The sequence below is a fragment of the Gadus morhua genome, chromosome 10 (genome assembly GCF_902167405.1).
Source record: "Gadus morhua chromosome 10, gadMor3.0, whole genome shotgun sequence".
Taxonomy (NCBI): Eukaryota; Metazoa; Chordata; class Actinopteri; order Gadiformes; family Gadidae; genus Gadus; species Gadus morhua.
In genome coordinates, this window is record NC_044057.1 from 25,116,595 (window position 1) to 25,133,439 (window position 16,845).

General features: G+C 41.4%; 2 protein-coding genes across 2 annotated transcripts in view; one reads left to right on the top strand and one right to left on the bottom strand.

Annotated features, from left to right (window-relative positions):
- Positions 1–16,845, top strand: part of LOC115552101 (uncharacterized) — a 96,554-nt gene that overhangs the window by 29,396 nt on the left and 50,313 nt on the right. Inside the window, exon 3 of the mRNA XM_030367876.1 lies at positions 15,943–16,254. Within this exon, the coding sequence (XP_030223736.1) occupies positions 15,943–16,254 (312 nt within the window). The remainder of the gene's footprint in view (positions 1–15,942; positions 16,255–16,845) is intronic.
- LOC115552098 (uncharacterized) overlaps positions 1–16,845 on the bottom strand; it is a 120,511-nt gene that overhangs the window by 21,574 nt on the left and 82,092 nt on the right. The window contains exons 9-16 of the mRNA XM_030367869.1: positions 11,975–12,280; positions 11,091–11,390; positions 10,486–10,797; positions 3,322–3,630; positions 2,715–3,014; positions 2,120–2,413; positions 1,436–1,747; positions 694–951 (exon numbers count right to left, since the gene is read on the bottom strand). Of these exons, the coding sequence (XP_030223729.1) occupies positions 694–951; positions 1,436–1,747; positions 2,120–2,413; positions 2,715–3,014; positions 3,322–3,630; positions 10,486–10,797; positions 11,091–11,390; positions 11,975–12,280 (2,391 nt within the window). The remainder of the gene's footprint in view (positions 1–693; positions 952–1,435; positions 1,748–2,119; positions 2,414–2,714; positions 3,015–3,321; positions 3,631–10,485; positions 10,798–11,090; positions 11,391–11,974; positions 12,281–16,845) is intronic.

Here is a 16,845-nt window from a genome sequence, read left to right on the forward strand (position 1 = left end):
TGTTGCACATAGCGGAACAGGAAGTTAATGACTCTATTTAGATGTAAACCTACCAGCACTTTCAGCTGCTCATGGCAAGTTTGGTTATTGTCATTTCACTGCTGTCGTTCATTAAAGCAAGTGAACAAACGGAAGGTTGTTTTTATTTAAACAGTGTTTCTATAAGAGCTATGAAGTCATAGGTTAATGTCTTAATTATCCTTAATAACTGATGTTAAACCTGCTGTTTTACCCTTATCTGTATCTTGTTTACCAATAATAAGCGGAAGCACCAAATGTTACTGAAATATTGATGAAGCGACTCACCTTGAATGGCTAAATGAAATTGTGTGTTTGATAAATCAATTCCATTTCTATTTTGTGCTTCAATTGAATATGTAAGTGATTAGATAAGTGCCTTTATCTAATGGACACTATTCTCACACACAGACCACCTCTCACTGTATAATAACTCATATTGCTATTACTAAAGAGGGATGGAATTTTGAATAGAATATGAACTATTGCAGAGAGCAGACATTGTAGGTGTAGATGCTGAAACATACGTTATTTAATATTTTTTCTATTTGACTTAATTCTCATCACATACAAATTATTTCATGAAAATTAAATGGTGACCGGTCATGTGATGAATCAACTGCTACTGAATCCAAGCTCCATTCATTCATTTCCCTCGTTGTGTTTGTCACTCACCGTCACACACAGACAAGGTGATGTTAGCCGCGGCGTGGCTCACGTTGTTGCGGACCGAGCAGGTGAGCAGTCCCGACCGGCCCGGCTCCAGAGTGACGTCACTAGCGCCACTGGGTCCGGAGAGGAGTCGCGTGTCGTTCAGCGGGAGTCCGTCTAGACTCCAGCTGTAGTGGAGTCCGTCCCCCCCGGCAGAGCAGGACACCCTCTGCTGTCCCCGGGACAGACACTCCCGGGACAGGAGGGGGGAGGAGACCGGGGCTAAGGGAAACCGACTGAGGAGGTGAGTCCCACAGTTTGACTGAACAGAAACCTTCTGTTATTCACTCATAGAAACTTAACTTCATACAATTATAATTAGAATAATCCACCTCTTTAACCCCCCTGCTCCTACTCCCAGACTAACTACTCTTTACTGTACTTTACATATTTCATGCCGACATAGGCCAACACAAATTTGGCAGTAGCAAATGCCCCCTCTTTAAATGTTGACAGCATTAATAATAAATGGGCAGATGGACTGTTTAAAGAGTACATAGGTGTACTTGTGAGGTTACCGATCATGTTATCATGGAGCCTGAGAGCCAACAGTGTATCTATAAGAGCTATGAAGCTATGAAGTCAGAGGTTAATGTACATTATCCTTAATAACTGATGTTAAACGCTTCGCTCTTATCTGAAATCGTGTTTAACAATCATTAGCTGAAGCATCAAATGTTAATGAAATATTGATAGCGCCACTCACCTTCAATGGATAAATGAAATTGTGTGTTTGATAAATCAACTCCATTTCTATTATGTGCTTCAATTGAATATGTACCATCCTCTGTCCTGTTGATGTCGTTTATGGTAAATATTCCTGTGTTGACGTTAAATGAATAATCAACGTTTTTTGTCTCACTTTTGTACTTTACAATCGGGACATTGTTTTTCTTCAGTTTGTAGATATAATTTTGTGAGGTCTTAGTTGGCAGCTGGACCTCCACAGTTTCTCCCAGAGAGCCAAAGCACTGGGTCGTGAGGTGTGGCTGTGTGGCGTCGCAGAAGGTCTTCACACCTGGAGGTTTACAGAAGAGAGAGTGAAACAATACAGGAGATATAGCTCACTGAGATTGACAGATCTACTCTCACTTTTGCTGCAACAAATCTCTTACTAGTACTATAACAGGGATGGACATTTTGAATAACATATGAACTATTGCAGAACATTTTACTAATAACGGTGGGAATTTTGAAAAATACAATAGGCCTATTTATTATTGTTTGATTTCATTTAAATAATTTCTGTATGATTTTAATATAATTAAAATATACTTAATCTGTCCAAATAATCCTTAATGATTTCGAACCTGCTGTTTTCCTCTAATCTGTATTCCTGTTTATGAACAGTTAGACCACGATCAAATGTTACTGTAATGTTGTCACTCACCTTGAATGGATAAGTAAAAATTGGTATTTGCTACTCGAGTTCCAGTCATATTCCGTACTTCCATTGAGTATGTACCCCCGTCCAACCCGTTGATGTCCATTATCATGAATATTTTGGTGTTGCTATTAAATGAATTGCGAGTGTTGTCTGCTATGTGAATTTTGTTTTTCTTCAGTACGTAGCGATGGTCTTGTGAGGTCTTAGCAGGCAGCTGGACCTCAACGGTTCCTCCCAGAGAGCCAAAGCACTGGGTCGTGATGTGTGACTGTGTGGCGTTGCAAATGGTCTTCACACCTGGAGGTTTACAGACGAGAATAAGATCTACTCTCACTTTTATAATGAATAAAACATGTGCCATTGCAGAGAGGCGACATTGTACAACTTAATGTTGAATGTTGACACATACAATCTTTTTCTATTGTTAGATCTGATTAACATAAATTCACCAAGGTTTTCATAGTAAATTAGAGTACACTAAATCGAATTAATCCTCTATGAATGGTGTTTAATCTGCAGTTTCCCTCTGATCTGTAATCCTGTTAACAACTATTAGACTACCACGTAGCAAATGTGCAATATTGATGTAGTTACTCACCCTGAATGGATAAAAGTTTAGTTGCTATTTCTACTCCATTATGTGCTGCAAGTGAATATGCATCATAGTCTGTCTTCCTGAGGTCCTCTATGGTAAAGACGCCAGTACTGACATTGAATGAATATCGGGGGTCTTTTATCTTGATTTCGCCCTCAACTATCGGGACCTTGTTCTTCTTCAGTGTGTAGGAATGCTCATGTGGGGAGTGAGTAGGCAGCTGGACCTCCACGGTTCCTCCCAGAGAGCCAAAGCACTGGGTCGGGATGTGTGGCTGTGTGGCGTTGCAGAAGGTCTTCACACCTGGAGGTTTACAGAAGAGAGAGTAAAACAATACAGGAGATATATCTCACTCAGATTCACAGACTACACTATTTACTCCACTAACTCTCATAACTATTACTATGAAAAAATGGCCAAAATGGAAATATTGCATATTATATGTTCAATACATCACTTTCACTGGATATCTAGTAAACATTTTGAAACAAACTGTAGAAACTGTGTTTAGCCGCAATAGGCAGTATCCCCCCCCCCCCCCACTCCAGCCCTGGTTCAACGCCCTTACTATTGATCGGTTACGATTGATGGAATTTATATATTAACTCACCTTCAATGGTTAAGCGAAATTGGTTGAATGATATTTTCATTCCACTCTGATCATGAACTTCCATCGAGTATGTACCTTTGTCTGTCCTGTTGAATTCCTTGATAGCAAACATTCCAGTATTGACATTAAAAGAATATCGAATGTTTGTTGTCAGACTGCGGTCTGATAAAATCCGGTAATTGTCTTTCTTCAGTCTGTAGACATCATCTTGTGAGGTCTTAGGCAGCTGGACCTCCACGGTTCCTCCCAGAGAGCCAATGCACTGGGTCGTGATGTGTGGCTGTGTGGCGTTGCAGAAGGTCTTCACACCTTGAGGTTTACAGAGGAGAGGGTAAAACAATACAGGAGATATATCTCACTCAGATAAGGAGACCACCTCTCACTGTATAATTACTCTCTTATTACTTTTACTAAAGAGTGATGGAAATTTGAATGAAATAGTAACGACCGCAGAGAGCAGACATTGTACTACTACCCCTTCACTGTAGGCGTCTTTGAGTGTCTAGAAAAGCGCTAAATAAATTCAATGAATTATTATTATTATTACTAAATGTAGAGCCGGAAACATAGATTATTTTATTACTTTTTAGCTGATTTAATTGTCCTCACATACATATGATTTCATAAAAATGAAAAAAAAAAACTCACGTTGTGGGTTAGTACCCACCCTAACAATATATCTAATATTCGAAAGTAAATGAATTTACTCTCAATTTACTCGAAATAAAAGTATGACCAAAATGATTGTTTGAACCCAACAAATATTGAAAAACAACTACTTGTGTTTAAACCATAACTAGATCACCATAGCTGACAAAAATGACTTAAATACATTAAATATTTAAAACAGTAATAATGCCATAAAGATCTCACCTTCAGCCACACCAATTAGTAACAGCAGCACAGCCCCCATGTTGAGCATCTCGACCTCAGTGTTGTCTCAGAGGAGTCCAGGACTTGAGTCTGTTCACAGGAACACACAACCCAACCTATATGAGACCCACATGTCATCGCAAAAGTGGAAGTGGTTCAACCTCTGAGCAAACTTTATACTCACCACAACTGCAATAAAAGGGCCAATACCTTACTAGGAAACACAGTTCTGTTAAACACTACTTTGTTGCTGGGCATCTTCTAAGATGCAATAATTATTAATACAAAGAAATTTGTAACGGGGAAGTAGAGAGAGTGGACCCAAATGCTTGACAAAGAGAGACACTGACACAGAGGGTCAATTATTAGGGAATTTACTGAGGGCAACAAATAAGTAAAGGCGGGGAACGGGGTGAGGGGCTTCATGGAGGAGGGCAGTCTGACAGGGGAGGGTTCATCAACAGGAGGGCAGTCTGACAGGGGAGGGTTCATCAACAGGAGGGCAGTCTGACAGGAGAGGGTTCATCAACAGGAGGGCAGTCTGACAGGAGAGGGTTCATCAACAGGAGGGCAGTCTGACAGGAGAGGGTTCAGCAACAGGAGGGCAGTCTGACAGGCGAAGGTTCGACACATCCTTTGGCAGTGCGGAGGTCTTGGTGTTGGACTCCCAGCCAAATGGTTCAGGGTTCAAATTCCACTGCAAGATGCCTTCCTACTTATGAATGATAATTTACATCACTATAGATAAAAGCATCTGCTAAATGAGTACGCTAATGTAAAAAACAGAAAATAAACCTGTATCTCCGTCATGTTTTCACTGCCAATGTGCTGCAATGTGATTCATTCTTTGCTGGATGACCCTTGCCTATAAGTCTAGTTGTTAGGGTTTGTGTTATCAGGGCAATCTGAGCCATAAGGGGGAAGTTAGAGACGGCAGAGAAGCGGTTGGTCCCCATGAAACGGCCTTGACTGTATCTGCAGAGGTGTCAACTATTAAAGCTACAAATAACTTGAATGTTTCTGTTCTCTTTTAGGTCACAAAGGTCTATATTCCACGAGATAGTCTCTTTTATTTTCAATTTTGTATGTTTATTGGAGAAAGTATGTAACTATGTAATAGATGAGTGTCTGTGTGTGGGGGGGATGTAAGGTATTTACATACGTCAATTTGCATAGTTTTGCAAAAGAATAATATTATAGTTGATGCAGAATGCACATGCAGAATAGTATAATATATATACTAGTTATATAATATAATAGTTACACATGCAGAATAATATTAAGTAAATACTAGTTATAATAATGGTATGCAGAACAGTGCTTTCAGGACTCAAGCTACCATAATTATATGCTGGTATCAGTTTTTAAGCAACATTTTAGGGAGTATGGACAAGAACAAGAGAGGAAGAAGCAAATAATATTAATAATAAAATAAAAAATACAAACATTCTCAAAACAGGAGTTTAACGAAGTGGCCTTTCAGATGCAGAGAGAGAAGTGTCCCTGGCAGGTCAAAGGTCAACAGGCTGCTGGCCCTCTGGCTAAAGCGCTGTCTACGCGTCCTTCTGGGTGTTGACAGCTCTCAGGGCCTCGTCCTCCGGGGCTGAGCGTACACACACTCGTCCACATTGGTCTCCATCGTCCGCCTGGGGCCTGGAGCCACCCTGACCGCTGCGTACTCCACCTCCCCCTCCCCCTGCTCTCTCCGCTGCCCCTGGCGCTGGAGCACAGAGACGTCTGCGTAGGTTACATCTTCCGCTTCTGTGGTGTCTGCGGAGAGGAGGGCGGCACGAATGGAGAGGAAGAGCAAATGAGGAAATGAGAGAACAAAACGTCAAACAAAAATTATGACTGTTAGTATTGAAGTATCGCCTACAGAATATCGCCTAAACTCTGGTCGCCGTTACGTTACGTTCCAGTATTCAACCGTAACGTTAGTGCGACGATATACTGTGCATCATACTGTACTGTACATTCTTAAGGACGCAGCAAAGGGGATTCGTACCTTTTGAGGTTTTGTGTTTTTTTGCGCAGTAGACTCCCAATGCTACTATCAGGAGCAGAGCCATCGCTGACAGGGAACCAGCTATTATAGGGACGAGCTCTGTGACAAAGAAAAGTATGGCACAGTGAACCATGTTATGAACAATAATTATAAATAAATATGAATATATATATTCATAAAAACAAACGGGTAGGCCGAGTATAGCATCATTTTCTTCATTATCTTAATGTCTCATCAATAATGGTGGTTATTGAATTCCATTTAATTATTGATTACAGCTATTTATTTCTATATATATATATGTATGCATGCGTTTTGATTTTTATACCAATGGGTTAGTCTGCTTACCCATTATTTTGAAGCCTGGTCCAACTGCCTCAGAGCATAAGTTATGGTCGTCTCTGTGCACCCACTGTGATATATGTGTTCCATTAGATGTACAGTTTACATATATGAACCCTATGAGAGACAATGGTTATCGGTCATGTGATGAATCCACGACTGTGTCCAAGCACCTTGCATTCATTGCTCTCAATATATTTTTCACTCGCTGGCAAACATTTATACATACATACATACATACATACATACATACATACATACATACATACATACATACATACATACATACATACATACATACATACATACATACATACATACATACATACATACATACATACATACATACATACATACATACATACATACATACATACATACATACATACATACATACATACATACAGGGCTGTAGTGGAGGGTAAACGCACGTAAACGCCGTTTACGCACCTCTGGAATTTAGGAAATAGCGTTTACGCACCTCAAAGGTCCCTGTGCCTTGTAATCTGCCGTTGGAGTAATCGGAAATAAATTCCGCATAATTTTAAGACACCTAAAACAAGGTTTCATATTGTTGAACAAATAAACGCTGTAATCTGAATCATTTTCATCTGCGCAGTAGGCCTATGCTATTATGGTCTGTGACCCTCCAATCAGTGCCTTGCGGCTGCGGCAGCGACACCAATCAGGATCCAGGAAAATATGTAAACAGGAAGTATGTAAACACATGGCCCTGCGCGTTGTGGATTATCATGCCTGCCTACCTGTCATTAATTAGCCATGGATATCAGGCGATTTTTGAAGAGACCTTCGAGTGCTCCCACTCCAACAGATGCCCGAAAAAGGCCTCAAGTACAAAGTAAGACTGAAGATGATCAATTCACATGAGTTGTTTTTGTGATTTATAAATCAATTTTACTTGACGAACTATTAAGTGACTACGAGCATTCAGATTGGCCAATGCGTAGTCATGCTATCCGTGTACTACCCACGTCAAAATGAGTGAAAGTCAGTCAGAGTTTTACTATCCATATTAAACTCCGGTTTCGGCGTATCAACTTCGCTATAGCTTGGTCGCTATGTTAAAGCCTCAATTTGGAGATGCGAGGTTGGCGGTTGCAGCCGTGGACTCCGCGGCTGAACCGTGGATCGGGCGGATGACGCGACAAAAAAATATATTTTAATTAAATTCGGGCGTTTGGCGGTTAAACCAATAAAAATAAAAATATTTATAAATATTTGTATTTTATATATTATAAATATCTTTATTTTATTATTTATTTTCTTTAAAGTTATTTTCCCAGCAAACTGGCCTGTTCCCTAGAGGAGCAGTATGGGGAATCCAAGTTGAAACAACTTGCCCAAAGGTTCAGACTTAATGACAGAAAAATTCTTGAAGGCTATAGGGATTTTAAGGATAACTCAAGCGTCATTCCAGAAAACCTTGCACCACTCCTGAATATCGACCATCTCATTCCAGTTAGCACTGCTGAGCGTGAGAGGGGGTTCAGCTTAATGAACATCATAGTGTGCCCAGGGGCGCCGAAAAGGGGGGGTAAAGAAGACGGATTCTAGGGGCCCATGATGGAGGGGGGCCCAGAGAGGCCCTTAATGATGATGAAATTATAATACAGAAATTATTATACTATTCTTTTCATGGGGCCCAAAATCCCTAGCGGCGCCCCTGAGTGTGCCCCCTGAGATGCAGTCTGCACTTGGTCACAGTGTCGTCCTTGATGTTTATTCAACTGAATGGCCCACCACTCAGCCACCACAAAGTTCAATCCAACACGTGTGTGAAGTCCTGGCTGGTGAAGCACAGGGGAGCCATGAACTCCAGAACACGCCCCTGCAAGGCAGGACCTGACGTTGAAGACAAGGAGGCCCTCTGGGTACTACTGTGAAAAGCATGCATACTAATACACACACATACACACATGCCATAGATAGATAGTTCTTAATCTACACATACTTTTCTTTACTGTTGAAATTTTAATAACTTGAAAAAACTACAAACACATTCATTGACTGTCATTGATTGATTTAATATGACTTTAATTGATAACATAATGGAATATAGCCAGGCTAGCCTTACAGAGTCGCAACACTTTGCGTTGCGTTGCGTTGTGTCGAGGTCGGTCTGATCAAAAAATTCATAGTTTACCCACCTCTAATTTGACCACTACAGCCCTGCATACATACATACATACATACATACATACATACATACATACATACATACATACATACATACATACATACATACATACATACATGCAGTGTAGACTTACCTCACTGTCTTCACATTTTATAAACATAAGGCTACAATATTTCCCTTTAATTATTTATCAGCCATGTATATATAAAGTATCTTTATATCCATTTGCAGATATCTACATGCATAATGAGTATTATTTCATATATTTATAGTTAGCAGCCATTTTCACATCTGATTTACAGGATGGTTTGTGTTCATTTAATCTCCTTTACCGTTGTAATGACAGAGTCTTGTCCCACAGTGCTGTCTCAGGGCATAAGGTCTGTCTCTGTACACCCACTGTGATATACGTGTTCCATTAAATGTGCAGTTTACATATGTTTGTCACTCACCGTCACACACAGACAAGGTGATGTTAGCCGCGGCGTGGCTCACGTTGTTGCGGACCGAGCAGGTGAGCAGTCCCGACCGCCCCGGCTCCAGAGTGACGTCACTAGCGCTACTGGGTCCGGAGAGGAGACGCGTGTCGTTCAGCGGGAGTCCGTCTAGACTCCAGCTGTAGTGGAGTCCGTCCCCCCCGGCAGAGCAGGACACCCTCTGCTGTCCCCGGGACAGACACTCCCAGTACAGGAGGGGAGAGGTGACCGGGGCTAAGGGAAACCGACTGAGGAGGTGAGTCCCACAGTTTGACTGAACAGAAACCTTCTGTTATTCACTCATAGAAACTTAACTTCATACAATTATAATTAGAAGTATCCACCTCTTTAACCCTCCTGCTCCTACTCCCAGACTAACTAGTGTTCATTGTACTTGACATATTTTATGCCAACATACACAATTTGGGCAGTAGCAAGAGCCCCCTCTTTATATCAAATGTTGATAGCAATAATAATACATGGGCCGAAGGACTGTTTAAAGAGTACCTAGAAAAGCCCTTCAAAACATTCACAAAGTACATTATGGCATGTGCCGTTACAAATCATGTTAACATGGAGCTTGAGAGCCAACAGTGTTTCTATAAGAGCTATGAAGTAAGAGGTTAATGTGTAAATTATCCTTAATAACTGATGTTAAACGCTTCGCATCTGTAATCTTGTTTACCAATCATTCGATGAAGCAACAAATGTTACTGTATATTGATAAAGCTACTCACCTTCAATGGATATATGAAATTGTATGTTTGATAAATTAATTCCATTTCTATTTTGTGCTTCAATTGAATATGTACCATCCTCTGTCCTGTTGACGTCGTTTATGGTAAATATTCCTGTGCTGACGTTAAACGAATAATCAACGTTTTTTGTCTGACTTTTGTACTTTACAATCGGGACATTGTTTTTCTTCAGTAAGTAGCGATGGTCTTGTGAGGTCTTAGGCAGCAGGACCTCCACGGTTCCTCCCAGAGAGCCAAAGCACTGGGTCGTGATGTGTGGCTGTGTGGCGTTGCAGAAGGTCTCCACACCTGGAGGTTTACAGAGGAGAGAGTGAAACAATACAGGAGATATATCTCACTGAGATTCACAGATCTACTCTCACTTTTTGCTACAACAAATCTCTATAAGAGCTATGAAGTCAGAGGTTAATGTCAAAATGATCCTTAATGACCTTAATGAATCCTTAATGATGATGAGAGGGAAACAGCAGCTAAAAACCTTTTTTCCTCTTATCTGTAACCCTGGTTACCAATAATTAACTACTGCTACTGAAATAAGATATAGTTCCTTACCTTGAATGGTTAAATTACATTTTGTATTTGCTACTTCCCCTCCAGCTGCATCGTGTAGTTCCATAGAGTATGTACCGTTGTCTGACCAGTCGATGTCCTTTATAGCAAATATTCCAGTACTGATATTAAATGAATATCGAAAGTTTGTTGTCTCACTGCTCTTGGACAAAACCACAACATTGTCTTTCTTCAGTTTGTAGATATCATCTTGTGAGGTCTTAGCAGGCAGCTGGACCTTCACGGTTCCTCCCAGAGAGCCAAAGCACTGGGTCGTGATGTGTGGCTGTGTGGCGTTGCAGAAGGTCTTCACACCTGGAGGTTTACAGAGGAGAATAAGATCTACTCTCACTTTTATAATGAATAAAACATGTGCCATTGCAGAGAGGCGACATAGTACAACTAAATGATGAATGTTGACACATAATTTTTTCTTATATTGTTAGATCTGATTGACATAAATTCACCATGGTTTTCATGTTAATTAAAGTACACTAAATCTAATTAATCCTCTATGTTTAATCTGCAGTTTCCCTCTGATCTGTAATCCTGTTAACAATTATTAGACCACCACGTAGCAAATGTGTAATATTGATATAGTTACTCACCCTGAATGGATAAAAGTTTAGTTGCTATTTCAACACCATTATGTGCTGCCAGTGAATATGCATCATAGTCTGTCTTCTTGAGGTCCTCTATGGTAAAGACGCCAGTACTGACATTTAATGAATATCGGGGGTCTGTTATCTTGATTTCGCCCTCAACTATCGGGACCTTGTTCTTCTTCAGTGTGTAGGAATGCTCATGTGGGGAGTGAGTAGGCAGCTGGACCTCCACGGTTCCTCCCAGAGAGCCAAAGCACTGGGTCGTGATGTGTGGCTGTGTGGCGTTGCAGAAGGTCTTCACACCTGGAGGTTTACAGACGAGAGAGTAAAACAATACAGGAGATATATCTCACTCAGATTCACAGACTACACTATTTACTCCACTACTAACTCTCTTATAACTATTACTATGAGAGGGAAAATGTACAATGGAAATATTGCATATTATTTGTTCAATCCATCACTTTCACTGGATATCTAGTAAACATTTTGAAACAAACTGAGTTTAGCCACTATGGGCAGTATTTCATTTCCAAATATGGCCTTTCAACAGCTATTTCTATAGCAATCTGTTAACAATTCCACTACCATTTGTTTTAGTGTAAATTGGTCACTGTGATGACTTGTAAAAGACTCAAATCTACTTTTTCACATAAAAACAATAAGTGCAATACATCTATTGAAAACAGAAACCCCGCCTAGTGCCGTGCTCTGGCCGTTGTATTTAGGTCACGCGATGAGCAGCGCCGCCCCCCCCCCCCCCCCCCCCCCCCCCCCCCCCCGCCGGGCCTGAAACCCCAGGGCTAATAAAGGGTCCCACTCCGGCCGTGGTTTAACGCCCTTACTATTGATCGGTTACGATTGATGGAATGTATATATTAACTCACCTTCAATGGATAAGCGAAATTGGTTGAATGATATTTCCTTTCCATTCTGATCATGAACTTCCATCGAGTATGTACCTTTGTCTGTCCTGTTGAATTCCTTTATAGCAAACATTCCAGTACTGACATTAAAAGAATATCGAATGTTTGTTGTCTGTCTGCGGTCTGATAAGATCGGGACATTGTTTTTCTTCAGTACGTAGCGATGGTCTTGTGTCTTAGGCAGCTGGACCTCCACGGTTCCTCCCAGAGAGCCAAAGCACTGGGTCGTGATGTGTGGCTGTGTGGCGTTGCAGAAGGTCTCCACACCTGGAGGTTTACAGAAAAGAGAGTAAAACAATACAGGAGATATATCTCACTGAGATAAGGAGACCACCTCTGACTGTTTAATAACCCTCTTATTACTTTTACTAAAGAGGGATGGAAATTTGAATGAAATAGTAACGACCGCAGAGAGCAGACATTGTACTACTAAATGTAGAGGCTGAAACATAGATTATTTTATTACTTTTTAGTTGATTTAATTGTCCTCACATACATCTGATTTCATAAAAATGAAAAAAACCTCACGTTGTGGGTTAGTAGCCTCCCTAACAATATATCTAATATTCGAAAGTAAATGAACCCAATTTACTCTAAATAAAGGTATGACCAAAATGATTGTTTGAACCCAGCAAATATTGAAAAACAACTACTTATGTCTAAACCATAACTAGATCACCATAGCTGACAAAAATGACTTAAAAACATTAAAGATTTAAAACAGTAATAATGCCATAAAGATCTCACCATCAGCCACACCAATTAGTAACAGCAGCACAGCCCCCATGATGAGCATCTCGCCCTCAGCGTGGTCTCAGTGGAGTCCAGGACTTGAGTCTGTTCACAGGAACACACAACCCAGCCTATATGAGACACACATGTCATCGCAAAAGTGGAAGTGGTGCACCCGCTGAGCAAACTTTATACTCACCACAACTGAACTAAAAGGGCCAATACCTTACTAGGAAACACAGTTCTGTTAAACAGTACTGTATTACTGGGCATCTTCTAAGATGCAATAATTATTAATACAAAGACATTTGTAATGGGGAAGTAGAGAGAGTGGACCCAAATGCTTGACAAAGAGAGACACTGACACAGAGGGTCAATAATTAGGGAATTTACTGAGGGCAACAAATAAGTTGGGGAACGGGACAAGGGGAGTCTGACAGGAGAGGGTTCATCAACAGGAGGGCAGTCTGACAGGGGAGGGTTCAACACATCCTTGGGCAGTGCGGAGGTCATGGTGTTGGGACTCCCAGCCCAATGGTTCAGGGTTCAAATTCCACTGCAAGACGCCTTACCACCCTACTAATGAATGATAATTTACATCACGGTAGATAAAAGCATCTGCTCAATGAGGACGCTAATGTAAAAAACAGAAAATAAACCTGGTATCTCCGTCATGTTTTCACTGCCAATGTGCTGCAATCCGTTTCATTCTTTGCTGGTTGACCCTTGCCTATAAGTATAGTAGTTAGGTTCCGTGTTATCAGGTCAATCTGAGCCATAAGGGGGAAGTTAGAGACGGCAGAGAAGCAGACACAGCTCCAGTGTTTGCCTCATCTCATTGGTCCCCATGAAACGGCCTTGACTCTATCTGCAGAGGTGTCAACTGTTTAAGTTACAAATAACTTGAATGTTTCTGTTCTCTTTTAGGTCACAAAGGTCTATATTCCATGAGATTGACTCTTTTATTTTAAATTAATTGGAGAAAGCACGAGGTTGAAAATGTCTACGCGTCCTTCTGGGTGTTGACAGCTCTCAGGGCCTCGTGCTCCGGGGCTGAGCGTACACACACTCGTCCACATTGGTCTCCAGCGTCCGCCTGGGGCCTGGAGCCCCCCTGACCGCCCCGTACTCCACCTCCCCCTCCCCCTGCTCTCTCCGCTGCCCCTGACGCTGGAGCACAGAGACGTCTGCGTAGGTTACATCTTCCACTTCTGTGGTGTCTGTGGAGAGGAGGGCGGGACGAATGGAGAGGAAGAGCAAATGAGGAAATGAGAGAACAGAACGCCATCCAAGAATAGTTACTAATAATAATAGTTATTATCGAAGTACCGCCTTCAGAATGTCCTCCTAGACTCTGGTCTGCGCTACATTCCATTCCAGTGTTCGACCGTAACATTGGTGCGACATTATACTGTACATTATACTGTACAATGTACAGTGTACATCGTTAAGGACGCAGCAAAGGGTATTCGTATCTTTTGAGGTTTTGTGTTTTTATGCGCAGTAGGCTCCCAATGCTACTATCAGGAGCCATCGCTGACAGCGAACCAGCGATTATAGGGACGAGCCCTGTGACAAAGAAAAGTATGGCACAGTGATCAATGATAATCCACATATTCATGAATACATAAGAATATATTGTGGAGGTCCAGGAGAAGCTTAGCTCCCCCTATGGGCTGAGGAGGGACAGTGCAGGCGGGCAGGTAGAATGCAGTTGGTGAAAGTGATTGACAATCATTATCATCACCATCAGCTGCTGCAGTCCAGGGAGTAATAGGAGAATTATTGGATGTTTTAACATGAATTCACAATTTCTTTCCTCATTTCTTTCCACTAATAATTATTGAATCTTAGAAGATGTACTGTATCACAGTACTGTTTACTGTCTTCATCCTTATAAGGTATTGGCCCTTTTAGTTCTGTTGTGGTGAGTATAAAGTTTGCTCAGCAGACGCACAACTTCCACTTTTGCGATGACATGTTTGTCTCATATAGGCTGGGTTGTGTGTTCCTGTGAACAGACTCAAGTCCTGGACTCCACTGAGACCACACTGAGGTCAAGATGCTCAACATGGGGGCTGTGCTGCTGTTACTAATTGGTGTGACTGAAGGTGAGATCTTTATGGCATTATTTCTCGTGAGCATCAGATACTTACAATGGTAAAATTGAGACGTATAGATTTGAGACTACCTTTCAGTAGAGTCAAGGTAGGATTCCAGAGATGGATTGTTTGTTTGCTTTTTTGTTTTTTGTAGAAGTGGTATGCCCACTGTGCTAAGCCAACAATAGGCCAATGATTTTGTAGCAGGGATTATCCATGCTGTTGCATGTCCTTTCCACTAGAAGGCAATCACAATTCAAACCTTAAAAAAAGATCCAGGGCTTTTGAAGTGAGATATATGGCTTAAGCACTCTTTCTCCCTGTCATTCTCGTTCACATACGCACACGTACACAGAGACAAGCGCGCATACATGCCAATGGTGCGAGGGTACACTACCACTTATTGGATCAACGCGTGTATCACTGATACATGCACACGCACTGACAGCGGATTGCCCGCTCCTCCTCTCAACGCGCCTACAAAGGAAAACCTGAAGCAGTGGGATGTTTGGCACAGTGAAGACGGTCGGTGACATCTGGAGTATACCAATGTATAGACTGATAAAGGCCTACTGTGCTCAAACACACCTGCCCAAAATTATTGTTGACTCAGAAAAGATAATGTTAGCCTTATGAACTCAACCTGAGTTTTCAACATTTGTTGGGTTAAACCAATTTATTTGTTATTGTATGTTAATTCTGGATAAATTGAGTCCATTTATCGTTGAATATCATTAATCATTATTCTGCCTTTTGCTTTGTGATTTCCCCACTACGTCAATTCACCTTTGTTATTGAAAAACACAAAACAATGATCACATATTATAGATAGTATTGGGCGTAGGGTAGGTTTATTTTCATGACAATCATATGGATATTATGTCAATCAAATGCAAAATTTAATGAAATAACGTATCTGTTTAAAGTATATGAGCATAATGTTTCTCTCTGCAATGGCACCCATTATATTCAAAATGTCCACCCCTTTATAGTAATGGTAATAAGAGAGTTCTTACAGTAATAGTGAGAGGTGGTCTGTGTATCTCAGTGAGATATATCTCCTGTATTGTTTTATTGTCCTCTGTAAACCTCCAGGTGTGAAGACCTTCTGCGACGCCACAGAGCCACACATCACGACCCAGTGCTTTGGCTCTCTGGGAGGAACCGTGGAGGTCGTGCTGCCAACTAGGACCTCACAAGATGATTACTACAGACTGAAGAAAAACAATGTTATGATTTTTCACAACCGCAGTGAGACAGCAGACAGCAGATATTCATTTATTGTCAGTACTGGAATATTTACTATAAAGGGCGTCAACATGAAAGACACTGGTGAATACTCAATGGAAGTACATGATGCAGATGGGAAGCAAGTAGCATATACTAAATGTTATTTAACCATTGAAGGTGAGGAACTATATCTTATATCTTAGGGATGGAAAGCAGACTATTTATATATGCATACATTGTAATGCATTCTTTGTAATGCTGCTGCTATGTGCCCTCAGTTGCCCACTGGGGATAAATAAAGTTTTTTTGAATTTGAATTTGAATACATGATATTAATATATATTCATAAATGTTTGTCCTCTGTGCCATCATTTCCTTCATCGCAGAATCCCGCATCCCGTTCATCGCTCGTTCTCTGACGGTGGTGCTGCTGCTCCTAGCAGCATTGGGAGTCTACTGGGCACTAAAGAAGAAGAAAACCTCCAGACCTCGAGGTACCAAGTGTCTCTGTGGGTCAACTGTTCAACACAAGCTTTACCTCCCGTGCTGTTTTCTCATTTTCTAATGTTCTGTTTGTTCAGACATCGCGCTGTCCTCCATGGCAGTAGATGATGATGTGCTGTACGTTAACGTCTCCGGGGCGACCGGGAGGGCAGGGGGAGAGTGAGGGGGAGTACGGGGCGGTCAGGGTGGCTACAGGCCCCAGGCGGACGCTGGAGACCAATGTGGACGAGTGTGTGTACGCTCAGCCCCGGAGGACGAGGCCCT